Source organism: Cricetulus griseus, chromosome 5 (genome assembly GCF_003668045.3).
Source record: "Cricetulus griseus strain 17A/GY chromosome 5, alternate assembly CriGri-PICRH-1.0, whole genome shotgun sequence".
Taxonomy (NCBI): Eukaryota; Metazoa; Chordata; class Mammalia; order Rodentia; family Cricetidae; genus Cricetulus; species Cricetulus griseus.
Window position 1 is genome coordinate 95,279,190 of NC_048598.1, and position 18,839 is coordinate 95,298,028.

General features: G+C 42.1%; 1 protein-coding gene across 5 annotated transcripts in view; it reads left to right on the forward strand.

The window, feature by feature from the left end:
• Positions 1–715: 715 nt before the first annotated feature.
• Positions 716–18,839, forward strand: part of Hnrnpm (heterogeneous nuclear ribonucleoprotein M) — a 40,742-nt gene continuing 22,618 nt past the window's right edge. For 2 of the 5 annotated variants that reach the window (XM_027418041.2, XM_027418043.2), the window contains exons 1-5: positions 716–898; positions 8,182–8,351; positions 15,748–15,800; positions 16,719–16,726; positions 16,814–16,907. In XM_027418041.2, the coding sequence (XP_027273842.1) occupies positions 786–898; positions 8,182–8,351; positions 15,748–15,800; positions 16,719–16,726; positions 16,814–16,907 (438 nt within the window). In that variant the 5' untranslated portion in view covers positions 716–785. Of the gene's footprint in view, positions 899–8,181; positions 8,352–15,747; positions 15,801–16,718; positions 16,727–16,813; positions 16,908–18,839 lie in introns of those variants that run through there. The other 3 variants (XM_027418040.2, XM_027418042.2, XM_027418044.2) reach the window with 3 other exon arrangements.

The window sequence follows — 18,839 nt, forward strand, 5'->3', positions numbered from 1 at the left end:
GTTGGTGGCACAAGCCTTTAATTCTAGCACTTGGGAGGCAGAGGTAGGCAGATCTCTTGAATTTGAGGCCAGTCTGGTCTACAGAGTGAATGCCAGGACAGACAGGGATTACACACAGAAACCCTGTCTCAAAAAGCAGCCCCTCCCCAGTCCCAAGCAAACTCAAAATACATGATATATATTTTTGAAGTTGTTAAAAAAAATAAATTAATAGCCAGATGTGGTGGTGCATACCTTTAATTCCTGCATTTAGTAGATAGGAGCTGGAGGATCTTCCAGCCAGCCAGGGCTACACAATGAGACCCCGTCTCAAAAAAGAAAGAAAAATGAATAAAACGGGGAAAAAAGAAATAAGCTGGAGTGAGTAGGTCAGTATGTGTGCTCTCATTACAAGTGTGAAAGGGGCCGGGCGGTGGTGGCGCACGCCTTTAATCCCAGCACTGTGAGTTCCAGGCCAGCCTGGTCTCCAGAGCGAGTGCCAGGACAGGCTCCAAAGCTACACAGAGAAACCCTGTCACGAAAAAAAAAACAAAACAAAAAAGAAGTGTGAAAGGGAAATACTTGGCTGTCCTTACACTCAGGAGCAGTCCCCGCTGGCGCCGGGAGGCGTGCCCTGATAGCCAGGGGGCGTGGCTTGACGGGCCAGGGGGCGTGACCCTAGGCGAGCAGGAAGCGGGAGCCGGTCGCAGCACACGCAGGCGTTACTGGTCGCGCAGGGTCACGTGAGTGCGCAGGCGCAGCTCTGCACACTTCGCTCCCTCACACAAAGCCCAGACGCGGAGAAAATGGCGGCAGGGGTCGAAGCGGCGGCCGAAGTGGCAGCGACAGAGCCCAAAATGGAGGAAGAGAGCGGCGCGCCCTGCGTGCCGAGCGGCAACGGAGCTCCAGGCCCGAAGGGGTGAGTATTGTAACGTCAGTCCGTCCTCCTCTAAGTCGGGCCGGGCTACTTCGCAGCTCCGTTAGGCGTGTTGGCTGCTTTCTCTTCCCCCATGGCGGAGCGGCGCGGCGCGGCGTCTGCGCAGGCCTTTCCCTGCCGAGGGGCGGCGGCGGCGGAGGCGGTGGCGACGGCGAAGCCGGGAGAGCCTCACGGGTCACCCTCTGCCGACAGCGCCGGCCTCCGCTGCCTCAGTGTCCGGGCGGGCCGGGCGCGTCGTCGAGGCCGTAGGCCCGTGGCCTGCTCTTTGACTCCGGGAGCGCCGATGGCGCGCAGGCTGGCGGGAGCAGCCTCGCTGCACCTCTCCCTGGGCTCTGGCTGTGAACACAGGTTTCGGCCCCTCGGCATTACAACCCGATGGGGGTGTTCTTGTCTCAGTTTCCCAGACCCGCCAAGTTAGGGGCGGGAGGCGTACGCGCGCGGGTTCTCACGTGTACCGTCAGCAAACGGCGGCGGGACCGGGAAGGTGTCGGGCACGGGCCTCGTTGCGGGGTTCCGAGACCCCCGGTGTCACCCACCTCTCCCGCAGGAAGTGCTGGCTTCTTCCATCAGAATGGCCCCCGGACCCGGGCTCCTAGGCCGGAGCCCTTCCGCCTCTCTCTGTTGCCTTCTTCCTCAAGTGCGCAGTTGGTAACAGTGGGGAGAAATGTTCCCTAGTTACTCACACTTCATCCTTAGCGACAGGTAGAAAGTGTGCGGGCGAAGGCATCCCTTCGGGATTTCAGGGTTCCGGAAATTAGGATAGCCAGACTTCATCATCCCATTTTCGAAATCATGTTGGAGGTCTGTTCAGAGACTTTAGCGTGTTTTTCTAAGTTTCCTAGCTCGACCTGGTGAGCCCTAGCTTTAGGGGGAGGAGGCTGAAGCCCGAAAGGCTCCAACGTTGCAAAGTGTGACTAGGCCATATAGAGTGAGTTTCAATCAAGGTTGCCATTGAATCAGTGGGAAATTGGGGAGACCGTATCTCAACTTAAAAAGAGGGCTAGGAACGTAGTGATAGATCGGTGACCTGACACTAACTAGATTGGTTCCCTAGTAACACATCACATGGCGGACCTTCCCGGGCCAAAGAAAAGGTTTTCTTCGGGGGGGGGGGGACGTCCCTGTGGAACTCTGCTCATACTGATTTACCATTACTTGAGAGAGGTATGGAGAAACATTTTGGTTCTAAGACCAGCGCTTTATATCGCTGAGTAAGACTGGAAGCTATAAGATTCTGGGGAATGAACTTATTGCAACATTAGTTGATAAAGCATTTGCTAAATATTGGCTACTTTGTTACAGGAGGAAATTACAGATCTTTTTTTTAATCTTAGGGAGAAGTAAAACACCATTGGTTAACTGGTTCATGTCTGTGATTTCAGCATTTGGGAGGTTGAGTTCTCCGGTTTTGGCTACATAGCAAGTTCAAGATTTGCCCAGGCGACATGAGTGCCTGCAGAAAACAAACAGAACAAAAATGTATGAACGTGTAATATTATAGCCCTTTAGGAGTATTTGCCCAGGATTCACAAGGCCCTGGATTCCACTCCACAGCACTGAAAGAGAGAGAGAGAATCCTCCCTTTGGTTGTTCCCAACACTTTACTATGGAAAGTCTCAGCCTTTGAGTGTGCTCATTTTTACTTCCCTGTCCACCCCCCTGGGAACCTAGGGTCTTGAGATCTAGATAATACTCTGTGAGCTACACCTCCAGTCAGTCTCATGTTCACTTTTTTCAGCCTTTGTTTTAGAGATGCCTTGTTGGGTCCAATTCCCTTTCTCTTCCCCCAATGTTTGCTTTGAGATAGATACCTGGCTAGCCTAAAGAGTCTACAGTGTAGACCTTGGTGGCCTTGAATTTGGAACAAGATGCCCCAGCTGCCACCCAGTTTCTCGAAATCAAAAGTTATACACTACCACTTCAGGCTCACCTTGTAGGATTCTCTGAGGGCCAAATTTATTTGAAGGACTTTAAGAAAAGTTATAGGATGAAGTGCTGCTTGAACCTTTCTAGGTGAAAGGTTGAATTTGTTATAGAACACAGTATAGTGATACAATTTCCAAATTTTCCACTGTCCATTTTCAACTAGAAATCTTGTGACTGGGTCATTTGACAACCAGTATATGCATAGGAAGCTTCAGAGGTGAAATAGCCTTTGTTGGAAAGAACCTGAGTGGTCTGGGTTAATGGAGGATACTTGAGAAATGTGGCAGCAGTTTTGTAGTGTGGGTGAAAATAGTTTTGGTTTTGTTGGGTTTTTGTTGTTGTTATGTATGTTACAAAATTCTTCTTTAAAAGAATGGAGGCCAGGCGGTGGTGATGCATGCCTTTAATCCCAGCACTCGGGAAGCAGAGGCAGGCGCATCTCTGTGAGTTCGAGACCAGCCTGGTCTGCAAGAGCCAGTTCCAGGGCAGCCTCCAAAGCCATAGAGAAACCCTGTCTCTGAACCCCCCCCCCCAAAAAAAAAAATGGAGGGGTACCTCCTCACTACTTTTTGATTAGGAATTAAACCTGGGTCTTAATGCTTATAAGGTAAGCACAATGTCTACTGAACCTTCTCACCAGCTGCTTTTTCTTTTTTCTTTTTTCTTTTTTTGGTTTTTTGAGACAGGGTTTCTCTGTGGCTTTGGAGGCTGTCCTGGAACTAGCTGTTATAGACCAGGCTGGTCTTGAACTCACAGAGATCCTCCTGCCTCTGCCTCCCAAGTGCTGGGATTAAAGGCATGCGCCACCACCCACATTTTATTTTTTATTAAAAATATTATTCTAGAGCTGGGCGTTGATGGTGCACGCCTTTAGTTCCAGCACTCAGGAGGCAGAGGCAGGCGGATCTCTGTGAGTTCGAGACCAGCTTGGTCTATAAGAGCTAGTTCCAGGACAGGCTCCAAAGCCACAGAGAAACCCTGTCTCGAAAAACCAAAAAAAAAAAAAAAAAAAAAAAAAAAAAAAAAAAAAAAAAATATTTTAGCCAGGCAGTGGTACACTCCTTTAATCCCAGTACTTGTGAGGCAGAGGCAAGTGGATCTCTGAGTTCGAGGCCAACCTGGTATACAAAGTAAGTTCCAGGATAGCACAAACAGAAACTCTTGTCTTGAAAAACCAGAAAAGAAGAGGGAAAAGATTATGTGAATGAATGTTTTGCCTGCCTATTTCTCTATGTACTAGGTGCCTGTATGTTTATGCACTATGTGCATGCAGTGCCCATGGAAGCCAGAAGAGGGCATCAATCTCTGGAACCAGAGTTAGTAGTAGTTGGCTGTCTTGTGGGAGCTGGGATTGGAACCCAGGTCCCCTGGAAGAACATATTCTTAACCACTAAGCCATTCATCTCTCCAGTCCATTTATTTAGATTTAGTGGTAGAGACCATCGATGACACCCTGCATGCTAAGCAAGCACTCTGAGTGAGCTACATACCTAATGGAAAACCCTTTAAGTGTTATGTGTATGCATACAGGTGAGTGCCAGTGCTTGGATGGAGGAAGAGGGTGTTAGATCACCTAGAGCTAGAATTAAAGGAACTTGGGAGCTGTGGGTGTTCTTAACCACTGAGTGGTTTGGGTGTTTTGAGACAGTATTTCACCCTATAGGTCAGGCTGGCCTTGATTCCTGCTGCTTCTGTTGCCTGAATGCTGTGTTTATAGATGTGTACCATCATGCCCTACTCTGTTTGCTGTACTTTAAAAGGTGATTGTATACTTGGTGAAAAGGATTTTTAGGCACATTAGATTGTTAGCTCAAGATTAGAATAGGAGGCTCTCTATTATTTGAGTGTGTGCTGTCAGAGCTTTGCTGTAACTTTGCCCTTTGATTTTTTTTTTTTTTCTTCCGTGACTAGGGAAACAAATGCCAGCCTGCAAAGATAAGCTTGCTTTTACCACCACCACCCCACCCCCACTTCCCGCCTCTTTTCAGGTTTCCCAAATGGGCTCTCCTATTACTTTGTTTTGCAGTATGAGAGTTAAAGCTGAATTGTTTCTTTGGTGGTTTATAGTTGGGTCAATGCTTAGGTATTTTTCTGTGATAGACACAGGTTGGAATGTTCTAAAACCTCCCAAGTGGATGCAATGCTAAAAAGCTAGGAGCAAATAGTTCTCCCTTTTTACACCTCTCATAATTATTATTGATGTGCTGTGTGCTAGCTCTTTTAAATACTTGTAACTTGGTAATAACCTCCACTTATAAAGACTATTGAGACATTGATGTATGAACCTAGTAGCTCTTGGTTACCTGTAGTACTTGTCCTTACATATTTTGTGCTTAACATATACCAACTTGTTTTTAGTCTTAGTCTTTTTTTGTTGTTGTTGAGACAAGTTTTCATGTTGGCTTCAAACTTAAGAGATCCACCTTCACCTGCTTTCCCAGTGCTGGGCAGAGACTTGTTTATTAGTAAAGAGAAACATTGCTGAGAGTAGAAGTGAACTGGTGAGATGGCAAAAAGGATATTCTGAGAAGCCCCAAACTGCTTTTTGTTGTGCTGTCTTTGTTTTGTTTGTTTGGTTTTTGGAGACAGGATTTCTCTTTGTAGCCTTCACTGTCCAAGAACTCAATTTGTATAGCAGGCTGGCTTTGAACTCACAGAAATCCACCTGCCTCTGCTTCCCAAGTGTCAGATTAAAGGTATGAGCCACCACCACCTGGCTTGTTTTATTTGTTTTTAAGGCAAGATCTTCTATATCTCTGGTTGACCTCTTAACTTACCATACTCTTCTGCTCCTGCTTCCTGGGTGCTGAGCATACAGGTGCATACCACCACACACATCCTTCTTGTTGATCCTCACAGCAAGCCTGGTGTGCTACTATGGATACAGGCTATGTTGGTTTGCTAGTAAAGAACCACACTGGAAATGGGCTGAGTTGTGTTATTTGTTAAATGGAGACTGTATAGTTAGAATAATATTCCATTAAGAGCTCAGAATTTAAAAGACGTCTGTGAAGATTGACTTATATAAGACATTTTATTTTGAGGCAGGGTTTCTCAGTGTAACCCTGGCTGCCCAGAATCTCACTCTGTAGACCAGGTTGTCCTCTGACTGAGAAGAGATCTACCTGCTTCTGGCTGGGGTTAAAGGTGTGTGCTAGCTACCACAGTCATGCTGAATTTTAAGGTTCTTGAATACTGTTTTTATTTTCCATAAAAACAGTCAACAGAGGTTATGCAATAGATACAGATAGTCTTCAATTGTCATTTTAAAATTGAAGATTCTTTTTTCTGCAGGTAGTTTTTCATTCTCATTTTCAGTATTTATGATAAAGATGCCTGCAAAGGGCCAGCAAGATGACCCAGACAGTTAAAGGTGCAGGACAAATATGGTGAGAGTAGAAAACCAACTCCCAGTATTTGTCTCTTGACCACCACATGCATTCCATGTAGCATGGACACTCAAACACACACAAAAAAAATTAACAAAACAAAATAAAAAATCCTGTCTGTAACTCAGCACTCAGGAGGCAGAGTTCCAGTCCAGTTTGGTGTACATAGCCAGTTCCTGGCCACACAAGTATACATAGTGAGACCTTGTCTCAAAAAAACAAAAATCTTTCTATAAGTACATTTGTATTATTTGCTTGAGGGGGTGTTTCAGTATTAAATGTATGGGTCTGGGGCTGGAGAGATGACTCAGAGGTTAAAAGCACCGGCTGCTATTCCAGAGGTCCTGAGTTCAATTCCCAGCAACCACATGGTGTCTCACAACCATCTGTTATTCGATGTACCCTTTTTTGGTGTGCAGATATACATGGAAGCAGAATGTTGTATACATAATAAATAAATAAAATGTAAAAAAAAATGTTATGGGCCTGGAGAGATGACTTGGTGGATAGGAGGACCTGAGTTTAATTCCCAGCATCTACTTGGCAGCTCACACTGCCAGTAATTCTAGTTCCAGGGGCTTTGACATCTTTTCCTGACCACCTTGAACATGGCACAAATATACAGTGCAGGCAGAACATTCAATATGCATAGAATAAAATAAGTTATTTTTTAAAAGACAAAGGATTTGGGAAGAAAATTTCATTAGTCTTCTGGAAAATGAGGAAAATAGCATTGGGATGTGTTAAGATGAACTTTGTGGTATCCTACCTGTTACATAATCTGTATTTATGTATGTCTGAGTAAGATTTCTGACTATGCAAAGAATACAGTTGGTAATCGGTATATGTTCGAAAGGCCAATATTTTGAAAAGCTGAAAACGAGATCAAATCCCATTTGCTTATGAGGGAACTTCTTAGCAAGAGATTGGCCAGAGCAGGATTGGTTTGCAGTGGTGTTGCCCTTTGAGTAAAACTCAGTGAACTACTTTTCAGTGGTGAGCCATATGATAATGGGTTAACCTCAAACCAAACACCGGCTTCAGCTTTTGTAGTTGCTGTAATTCATTTTAGCTGATCAGAATATGGCCTAGATACTTCACTATCTGCCATGTTCTACTTATTACGTAGTTATAATTAACAGGTGAGCTGAGCAGTCTATAAAAACAGACTGCAAGTATTACTATGTTACTGATTTTTTTTTTTTTAATGGCTTTTTGAGACAGGGTTTCTCTTTGTAGCCCTGGTTGTCTTGTGTCTTGAAATTCACTCCATAGACCAGGCTGGCTTTGAACTCAGAGATCAACTGTCTCTGCCTCCTGAGTGCTGGGATTGGTGTGTGCCACCACCACTCAGCACTTACCCATGTTTTTAAATGTAAACCTTTAAATATTTGGGGTGTAAAAGAAAGTTATATTTAAATACATTTCTTTCCATAGATCCTCTGGTGGATGGTGGCAAGTGGACTGATGTATAATTGAAGAACTGTGGTTTTGTTTTGCCAAGAAACATTTAGAAATGCATTGGCAGATAGTGTTGTGTTTGGCAAACATATATATCTATCCCCGTGCCTGGGGAGTTGGCCTTACTCCTCTCTGTGTTATACAGCGTAAAGAACCATACTTAAGCCTAGGGTAGCACACTTCTCTTGAGCATGGGTTGTTGATAGGTAGGAGGGTTTGTTCTCATGTAACTGAGGCTGACCCTGACTTCTTTTTCTAGGTGTTGGGATTACAGGCATGTGCCACTATGCCCAGTGGGTGGGGTGGGAGGCTAGGTTATGAGGAATGCATAATTGCAAATACTGCTCTGTGAAGACCTTCATTTGGAATGTTCCAAATCAGAACCAGCATTGGCCTTGTGTCATACAAAACTGTGTGTGATTATAAACCTGGTACCACAAATAGTGTGGCTTTTCCTTATACTAACAGAAACTATTCTCTTGAATTCAGTGAAGGAGAACGACCAACTCAGAATGAGAAGAGGAAGGAGAAAAACATAAAAAGAGGAGGCAATCGCTTTGAGCCATATACCAATCCAACCAAAAGATACAGAGCCTTCATTACCAACATACCTTTTGATGTGAAATGGCAGTCCCTTAAAGACCTGGTTAAAGAAAAAGGTAATGGTACTGGTGGTGGAGTAGGGTAAGAAGGTTGGTGTGTCATCTTCTCTGTGGCTAATCTGTTTTTTTTTGTCAGTGGAAGCTGCTCTAGGAAGAGCATGTGATTTGTTCAGGTTTAGAGCTACCCTTAGATTCCCCCCCACCTTTTTTTTTGTATTCGTGCCCATGTGTAAATAGGGTGATTTATATGGTCCCTTGACCTACAAATGATTTTACTGGCTTAATACGCTTATTGGGATTTCAGTTAGGTTTGAGGGGAGTGTTTTTATGTTAAGGAAATTTATCAAATTCTTCACATTATTTTGTTTGTTTTGGGTGTGCGGGTGTGCGTCCATTCGTGTGTGTGTGTGTGTGTGTGTGTGTGTGTGTGTATTTACTTCCATCTTTTAAGCTGTTTAAGAGTCTGGCTAAGAGATAGTTTTAAATTTTGTGGGTGTCCTGGAATCAAAATTTGGTGCCTGGAATGTCTGTTGCTCAGATTCTAAACTCTGCAACGGGATCTTCTCTTTTAACTGTGAGCTCTCCTCTGAAATCAGAGATGGGCAGTGGGAGAGATCAAATCATCTGTGCATGTGGTGCCATAAGGGTGTATGGTGTCCCGGCCCAGGCATCCAAATCCTGGCCTAAGACAGGTCAGGCGACCAAGGGCCACTGCCACCTGGAGGTCCAAGGGGACCAACTTGCCTCTGCACATGGGTTCGCCGCCCTCTCCTGCACTCTCTTTGCTCTTGTCCTCCTTTCCTTCCTGATTCTTAGCCCTGATGGTGGCTCTCAGGACTGAAGAGATTGCTGGGTCCTGGTTTAGATAAGGTAGGGTGCCATGAGCTCCTCTTTTCCCCCAAGGGAACCTAGGATCAAATCACCCTTAATGGAGTCTCTTTGAAGGACTGAAAGGTATTGGTTTTCTGGAGCATTCATAATGAAGAGAGATTTGAGCTTGATTTGTTGAATGATTAATCCTAGTGACAAAGATGCCACTTGGATGGCCCTTTTGGTGTGTGTACTGGTGCCCCAGCATTGAGTTTTGAAACTGAGTGGCCACTGCCATCATTATCCCATTACTTACTTGACCATGACATGCAAGAAGCACTAGGTACTGTGAACCTTCACAGTCATACGTGCTGCTCCCATATGGTATTTCTCTGATACACAGATGAAAAAATGTTTTGGTGTGAGATTTGTTTCCTGCCTTGATCAGCCAAATCATTCCTGCCAATCCTCCTAGAGCAAGAGTGAAGTTTCTTTTGTCTGACGGGAGTGTCATGTGGCATCCCAGATACAGTGTTCTTGGTTCTTTGGGACTGCTGCTTTAATACAAGCTTAGAATTTCTGTATAGTACAGTTGGATCTCATTCGAATTAGTTTTTGGAATAAACCCCAAATTTGTGCTCTTGTGATTTGGTTGAACCACTGAATTGCTATCTCCATTGATAATAAGGTATAGTAGTTCCAAGAACCAGGAATGTGGCTTTGAAAATGCAATTGTTAGAGTTTGTAAGAGATTGCAGGCCAAACTACTTTTTCATTTTTTAGGAGTGTGTGAACCAGTTTTGGGACACGATGGATAAAGTAGGTGACATTTTTACTGCTTTATCATTCAGTAATTCAGTTTTGGAAGCCACGAAGCTGGTAGCAGCAGCAGGCATGACGTTTCTGGATGTAGAAGCAGTTCACCTCAATTTACTATTTTGTCCTGTATGAAGTGTGGAGCCAGCCTGGTGGTTTACTTGGATCCTTCCAAACTGGTTCTCATATTCCCCTGGCATACTGCCATGGATGTGGGTGCTCCTCCCTCTCAGTGCACTTTTGGTGGTGTAACTCAGAATTACAGGTGTGCAGTAAATCTTGTTTTTATTGAATGTTAAAATGTTCTTGTTTAGCACTCCCCAGTACAGGTTAAACTAATTACTCTGCTGTCTATTAGCAGTGTTGGATTGGGAATGAAGTGATTCATAGGAGAAAGGTTAATTTTTTTCTATAGTAATGTTTAGATTCAGTGTGTGAAGTTTAAAGCTATTTGCTCTATTTACATATGTATGAATTCTTAAGTGTTCTTGTTTTCATTATGAGATTTAAAATTTTTTATTCTTGTTTGATTTTTAAAAATACATTACTATTTTACCTGTCCTTTCTTCCTTTCCTCCCTCCTTTCCCTCCCTCCCTCCTTTCTTTCTTTCTTTTTTTTTATTTGAATTAGAAACAGGATTGTTTTACATGACAATTCCAGTTCCCTTCTCCCTCCCATCCTCCCCTACCACCCCCTCTTTCTTTCTTTCTTTCTTTCTTTCTTTCTTTCTTTCTTTCTTTCTTTCTTTCTTTCTTTCTTTCTTTCTTTCTTTCTACAGTCTCACTATGTAACTGGATGTCCTGGAACTCACTGTGTGGACCAGAGTAGTTGCAGTGGAGACCATAGAGATCCAACTGCCTCCACCTCCAGAGTGCTGGGATTAAAGGCATTAATTTAATGTGTTGTCATAAAGTCCTAAGTTTTTGCAAAGTTTAAATGGCAGATAGAGGTATTTAAACCCTAAAAGGATTTGTTTCATGGTAACCATAGCTCAACAGATCACAGAGATTGAGCTGGCATAATCAAAGCATTTTATCCAATCAGCAGTCTATCCTGAGAAAACTGTCCTGGAATAAAAGCTGTAATTGTCTTTACCGCCAATCTCTTAGTTGCAGCCTCTGAGAACAAGACAGGAGCTTAAAAAGGCATCGCTGGTGATAGCATCTCATGTACTATTTCCTGACTTCTGATCTTCCCTTTCTTTGAGATCAAGTATATATTTTGTGTTTAATTTTTACCTGTTTAGCAGCATTTTAGAATAGTCTTTTAATGATCTGGTAAAAATCTGGTCACTTGTACTTTCCCCTTGGAAAATGACACAAAGCTTCTCTGGTGGTGCTGTGGTGAAATCAGTATTGCCCATTTTTTAGACAAGATGCATGGAGAGTGTTTTGTTTTTCCTCTTCCTCTGAACCATGCTATTGTTTTGCTCAACTCCTGTCAGTGAAGGTTCTGGGTTAAGATACTGTTTTTGGACCTTGCTCTTTGCTTGAATACCTGCCCCCTGCTCCAAGGTATCCCAGAAGATCAAATGAAGATTTATTTTATTTGGCTTTTCTTTCTTTCTTTCTTCTTTTTTTTTTTTTTTTTTTTTTTTTTTTTTTTTTTTTTTGAGACAGGGTTTCTCATATATCCCAGGTTGCTTCAGACAAGTGCTGGGGTGACAGATGACATCCATAACTTGAGCAGCCTTTTTTAATGGAGGAAGTGGTTGTGACATCAGAGAGTTCCTGGATTGAAAAAACAATCCAGAACTATTCTTACATGAATTTAAATTAGGTTGCAGAACTATGTTTGAAAGTAACTTTCATTGTAGCTACTCAGAAAATGGGATACTGTCTTGAAAGTGTTTCACTGTAAGGATTGGGTACCAGATTCTCTTAAAGGGTGACTCCCCCCCTCCCCTCCCCCTTAATCCCAGCACTTTGGAGGCAGAGGAAGGTAGATCTCTTGAGTTCGAGGCCAACCTGGTGTAAAGAGTTCCGGGGCAGCCAGGGTTACACAGAGAAACCCTGTCTCAAAAAGCCAAAAAATAACAATATTAACAACAATAATGTCTTATGTTATTTGGAGCCCTTAAAATCCTCAGAATGAAGAAAGTTGGGTGCTGGGCTTCTTGTTTCTTGGTCTGCCTAGGGAACTAGCTATGTGGAGGTGGGGCAGCTGCCACCCAGGCAGGACTAAGCTGCACCGGTGAATAAACACTGCCCAGTTTGAAGAAGAAAGAAAAGTCAGTGATACAGTTTGCTCTCAAATCCTAGTTTAGCAGCAGTCAGTTTAATTTGTATAAGCAAAGATTTCTTTAAAGCCTTTAATCCATCTGTTATTATTTAATGATTGTCACTTTGAGTAAATTTCAGATTCCTGCTGACAGAAAACTGAGGCCCAGAGGGCAAGTGTAGTCCAATAGAAAGCCTTTCCTGGTTCTCTGCAATAATTTGCATTGTGGGTTGGTGAGGCAAAGCTGCTTTCAATTTCAGTGACGTTCCTGCCCAGCACTCTTCTTCATATTTTCCTGTTGGAAATTGAGCTGTTATTTTTACAAGGTCTGCTATGCAGAAGCACTCCTGTTTAAGTACTGCTGTGGAGCCCCTGCAATACAGCCTGTGAGGCTTTCCTCTGTGCTTGTTGATGAAGGTAGTAGTAGAAAGCTCATGCTTATCACTGTGTTTGGCTCAACCAGCTAGCTCATTGTGTAGAATAGTTTACTGTATTTGAAGTTGTCTTTTTTTTTTTTTTTCTTTTTGAGACAAGGCTTTACTTTAGACCAGACTGGCCTTGAGATCCACCTCCCTTCAAGGGCTAAAGGCATGCTCCCAGCTGAAGTTGTCTTTATGAAATGTGCCTTTAATCTGTGCAGTTTTCCCATATATTGACTGATTGTTGACCATTATGATGCAAAGAAAGCATGCTCAAGAGTGTGTCCTGCTTTCTTTCATACACATGTCCCCTTTAAAATAAAAAAAAAGATTCAAGTATGATGACACACTCCTATAATCCCAGCACTTGGGAGGTGAAGGCAGAAGGATTGAGAATTTAGAGGCAAGCCTGAGCTGCATGAGACCCTGTCTCAAAAAACAAAATAAGAACTGGCTCTGTAGCTAAAAGTACTTGTACAAAGCATACAGACCTTAGCTTGAATCCCCACAACTAAAGTACAGTAATCCCAATGGTCCTACAAGGAGATGGCAGAATCCTTAGAAGTTCACAAGCCAGCTACACTGGTGTATGCAGAGGCATAATCAAGGTGGGAGGCAAGGACTGGCATATCTAAGGTCCTCTGACCTCTACAAAGGTGCCATGGAGCACACACACCTCAACTCACACTAGTGTGTGCATGTGTACACAGGCACATAAAGAATCTACGAAAGAAAAGATGAAAGGTCCTGGGTTCAGTTCCTAGGACTAGATAAAGCTTTAGTTTCTGTATTCTCTTATTTCAGTCTTTTTTTTTTTTTTTAAATTTAGATACTTTGATATTTAAAGCTGTAGTAGATTTGTCCTAGCAGGCTACTCTTGGGATTCTGTGGGTTCTGTCCAGGTGGGTGATCAAGGAATCGTAACATTTTTCAGTAACTTGGAGTTCCACTTGTGAGACTGCTGCTGTCCTCTGTCCTGACTAGCTGACAAATTCTGTGTTGAAATCTTGTGGATAAGTTGTACTGACTACACAAAACAAATCTTTGACATACTAAAACAAAGAGGCTGTTGGGTTTTAAAAGCTTCCGTGATTACCTTCTTCTAGAGAAGTGAAAATTACAAACAGGAGTAACCACATGAAGTATCGTGGTATCAAGATTGGAATATTACAAACTTGTGAGAAGCATAGTTATTGCTCATTGTGTCCAGTTTAGGAATACTTGTTTCTGGCCTACAGAAAAATTTCTAAAAGGGAGACCATTTATAATCAAACTTTAGTGCATGGGATTGAAACTGGGTGTGTGTCATCACTAGAATGTCAAGTGGAAAAAGCTATAATTTTCTTATCTTGGTATTTTGTTAAAATGGTTATTTATGACTGGAAAAAGTTTGTTTTGGACTTAGTTGTTTTCTAGATTGCAGTAACATCATTTTGATTAAAGTGTCATTTGGACACAAGCTAGACATTCTAAATGCAACATTCCTTGGATTCTGACAAACTTAAAAGTTGTCTTGAGGTTGATATTGTGATTCTTTTATTTAAGGTTGGGCAGTAGGCACAGCTGGTAGGAGATAAACTTGGGGTTTCTTCACTGGTTTGACACTAGGCGTTTTCATCAGTGGAGATAAGGGCTGTTGGTCCTTGAATGGCTGCTGCTTTTGAAATAAATGGCTTTTTAACATGGCTTCAGAAGTGGTCATGGAATTTTGGAACTGCTTTAACTTTATAAGGGTAAAATAAAGCCAACCTGATAACTTGTCCCTTGGCTGTGATCAACTTTTGTTGTTGTTGTTATTGGCCTGTACAAAATATGTACTCAAAGTCACCTATAATGGTCCCTTCCATTTCCTTTTTCTTTCTTTGCACTGATTGTCCTTGTTTTGTGCAAAGTACAGTTCAGTAACATTTCAGGAAATGGCAAAGAGGGTGAGGCTATAAAATAAACTTTGAACACTTGGCTTTCAACCACTGTGCAACTCCATTAATAAGTCCTTAAAATGTTGTGTTTGTGAAATAATTTTGTTTTCCATTTGAATCTTTCTGTATTGATTAAAAATATCTTAATTCTAAATTCTTTGAACAAAGGAGTTGTAAGTAGGGAGGATCTGTCAAGGCCATTAATGAGTTATTTTTACCCTTGCACTGCTAAACCTGAGTGAGTTGAAGACTTCAATATCATAATCATCCTTCTAAGGAAAGAGTGATTGATTCCTAAGAAATCATCCCATCTCCTTTTTTAAACTTTGGAGATGGGATTTAGAGGTTGTTTTCTACAAGTTAACGCTTTGAGCCATCTTCAAGTTCAGCAGCCATTTTGGAGGTTGTCTAGATGGATTCTAACATCTGGTTATGGTGGTCATGAATTGGCAATCCAGACCTTGAGGAAAATCTGCAGAAATTTTGGAAATCTTTGCTATTTTTCCCTTTTCATGTAGCTTAGAATCATTGTACTCTGCTTAATTATCTTGTTGCCAACTGAGCCCCAAACTTGAATTTGTACCCTCTTTATGGGGGTTTTTAGAAAATGGTCAGAGTAAGGCCTGATTCGGTTCTGATTTAACGATTGTATAGTCATTATTCTTTTTCCAAACTGTGGTGCCTTGGACTGTGTGCAGAGGTCAGCTATAGAATTTGTGAGGCCCAGTATATACTGTTAACATACTCGAAATTTCCATATGGTACTAAAAAACTAAACAGCACAGGGCTCTGTTAAACATTTTGCACACACAAACCTGGCCTTGAGGTGGTGTCTATATCCTTTTGGTTTGTGTATAGGCACATTCTTGTATTTGTGGCATGTGAGGTCAGTTCAGTGGTGTTGTGATGTATGTGCTGTTTATCTGACTTCTTCCTTCCCCTGAAAGTCTTGCAGAATTCTTTCCTGTAGATTTGGATTGCCTTTAGTCATGAGTGAGCATTACAGATAGGGAAATTGATAATGGAAATCTGTGGAAGTAGCGTGTTTGTGGTGGGAGGAAAATCAAGGACATATTGTTAATGAGTTTTCACCTATTTTACTGCACACCTGTAATGCCTAGTTTGGTGGTTTAGAGAATATGGAGTGTTTCTGGGCTTTCTTATAAGGCAGAGGCTCCATACAAGGTTGCTGATGATTGTTCTAAATTCCCATTGTTTTCTTGGCTTTTCTCCCTTGGTTTATGTGTCGTCTGGAAACTGATTTGTAGTTGGTGAGGTAACATACGTGGAGCTCTTAATGGACGCTGAAGGAAAGTCAAGGGTAAGTGTCTGAGAGAATTTCTTCTGTGGATTTACTACATGACAAATGTAACTGTATGGTGGCGTGGACTCGAATGAAATCAGGAAGGCAGTGAGTGCTCATGTTACTGTAGCCACGTTTGATTTTGCCAACATTCCAGTAGGGTGGGAGGGGGCTTGCAAACGGGAGTCCCGCTTTTCCAAATGGCTGGCCAAAGAGCTTTCTGGTATTCTGTTTGGATGCCCAATTTGGATAACTGGGGACCAATAGCAGTATTGTCTCTTTGTTTAACAGGAATTGGCTGTGTGTGAATTATGCATGGAATTTTAGCGGTGGTATAATTAAAGTAAAAGTGTGTTCTTGTCTAGAAAATGTTATTCTTGGTTGTTTGCTGATTTGAAAGTTGTGTGAACCAAAGATTCTGAAAAGTAGCCTTTGTGCCAGTAAATTGTAAACCACCCATTACAAACCTGAATGTTCAAAATTGGCCTAGTTTAATGAGAATATAAACTATTTTCTGTTGTGCAATAGAATGGCTTAGAATAATCAAAAGGATGAGCTTAGTTTATGGAAAGGATGGATTTAGTAGGAGTATGTTAAGGATTGATTGAGTACAGAGGGAAGCAGATCAAAAGTTTGTGTGATTTCTTGGAGAACCTGATTTAGGTCTGCTCATTATAACTTAGCAGCTTTAATGTAGTGCTGGTTATGTGTTAGGAAAAGGAGATTTAAAGAGCCCCCAGCTTTTTACAAGGAAGGCTAGGTCATGCACTTCTGTCAGCTTCCCCTTAGAAGGATTAATTTTTAAAATCCTGACTTTTGTTACATAAATCATATCTTTAATTTGTTCATAACTGTCATTGATATTTACTGTTTTGTTTTTGTTTTTTTTTCTTTTTCCCCCTTGCTCTTCTGACTGGTCTGTGGCTTCTTTCAAAGGGATGTGCGTAAGTATCACCTACTTATACTTACTGGCATTTGAATTTACAAGTTGTGGGACTGGTTTTGTTTATTTGCTTTTGACTCTTTTATAGTGTTGTTGAATTCAAGATGGAAGAGAGCATGAAAAAAGCTGCTGAAGTTTTAAACAAGCATAGTCTGAGTGGAAGACCACTGAAAGTCAAAGAAGTGAGCTTTTTTTTTTTTTTTTCCCCCCTCTTCCCCTTGGTGTTGGTGATGGAACCCAGGGCCTTGTATATACTAAGAAAACAATCTGCCACTGAATTACATTCCCAGCTCAAAAGTAAGGTATAATTGTTTGGTGAAGATAAGAATGGTCCTTGACTAAAATGTATTGAGTAGACCAGCCTTTTATTTTGGTTTATTTGGTTCTTTATTCTTTTAAGACAGGGCTTGTAGTCAAGACTGCCCATGAACTCATGATCTTCCTGCCCTTATTTCTTAGCTGCTAGGATAACAGCCATGTACTCAAGCCTGTTGTTTTAACTGAAGATAGTCATAGGTTTCAACAGCTCCTTCTGTAGGAACTTTGTAATAGTGGTTGAGCAGATCCTGAATACACTGACAACTCTTCAGTCATCGTTGTTTTAGGAATACATAATCTGAGCCTCTGGTTTTATAATTGGAATTGTGTAAAAGTCTTTATATCCACCAGTGAATGCTAGTCTTGGCTTTTATCTTTTTTTTGCCAAGATAAGGTTTCTCTGTGTAGCTTTGGAGGCTGTCCTGGAAGTAGCTCTGTTGACCAGGCTGGTCTTGAACTCACGCCACTGCCTGGCTGTTGTTTTTTTTTTGTGTGTATTTTGTTGTTTTTTGAGACAGAATCTTGCTGTGAAGCTTTGGTTGGTCTCAAACTTGGGATCCTTCTGTCTCAGCCTCCTAAGTGCTGCGATTGCAGTGATGTGTCACAGTACAACTGCCTCTTTATTGTTGTGTATGTGGTATATACCTGTGTGTGCACAGTTATGCAAAGATATTCATGCTAGTGGTGCATGTTGAGAGTCTTCCTCTATCACTCTCCACCTTAGTTTTTGAGATGGGTGTTCTCACTGAACTTGGGGCTCACTGTTGAAACTAGACTGGTAGGCCAGTGAACGCCAGAGATTTTCATTTCCCATTCCCTTCAGCACTGTGACACAAGCATGCTGCAGGACCCCAGCTTTTATGTGGATGGCTGAGGATGGGTACTAAGGCTTGCTCACTTTACCCACTGAGCCATCTCCCTATCCCTCTTTGAATTTTGTAAAATGAGTTTATTACTCATCTTTCTTTATCAAATCCAAACCAAGTTTCTTTTGTTGTTTTTGTTTGTTTTGTGGTTCCAAAGATTGAACCCAGAGCTTTTTGCATACTAGGCAAGCTTTCTGTCACTGAACTATGTTCCTGACTTCCAGTACTTTTTTATTCTCTAGGGTGATGTTTTGTTAATGCTACTGCCAATATTACTTACCTCATTGACTATGTATGTGTTGGGGGAGGGGAGCGGTATAGGTGTCTTGAGAACATATCTGTTCTGTGTAGGCCAGGCTAGCTTATAACCAGATCATCTGCCTTTAACTGCCTGAGTTCTGAGATTAAAAGCAGGTGCCACCCTTCCTGACCTTTTCTTTTTAGAAGGAAGACAACTTATTTGGGACTTAAAGGAATGCATGGTGGGGTATACGGCATTTCTTATGTGTTGCTAGTTAATTGATGAAGCAGGGTTCAGGAATTATGTCGGGCTGGAAAGATGGTTTTTAGTGGGTTAGGAACCCTTGCTGCTTTCCCAGAGAGTCTGCATTTGATTCCCAGCACCAAGTACAAATGCTCACAACCACCTGTGTAACTCTAACTCCAAGGAATATGGTGCCTCTTCTGTCTTGTCTTAGCATGTCCACACATACATGTGCCATATACCCCTATAAGGACACATAGACACAAATAAGATAATCACTCCAGCATCAGATTTCCGTAATTTTGTACAGGTGCCAATACACTGTATTAACTATACTTGAACGCCACCACCAGGTGCCCTTGAGAGGTTTTGGGAAACCTGGGATTATAGAACTGTGATTTCAAACTTTTTGAAAAATCATTGAGTTTAACACAAATTACACTAGG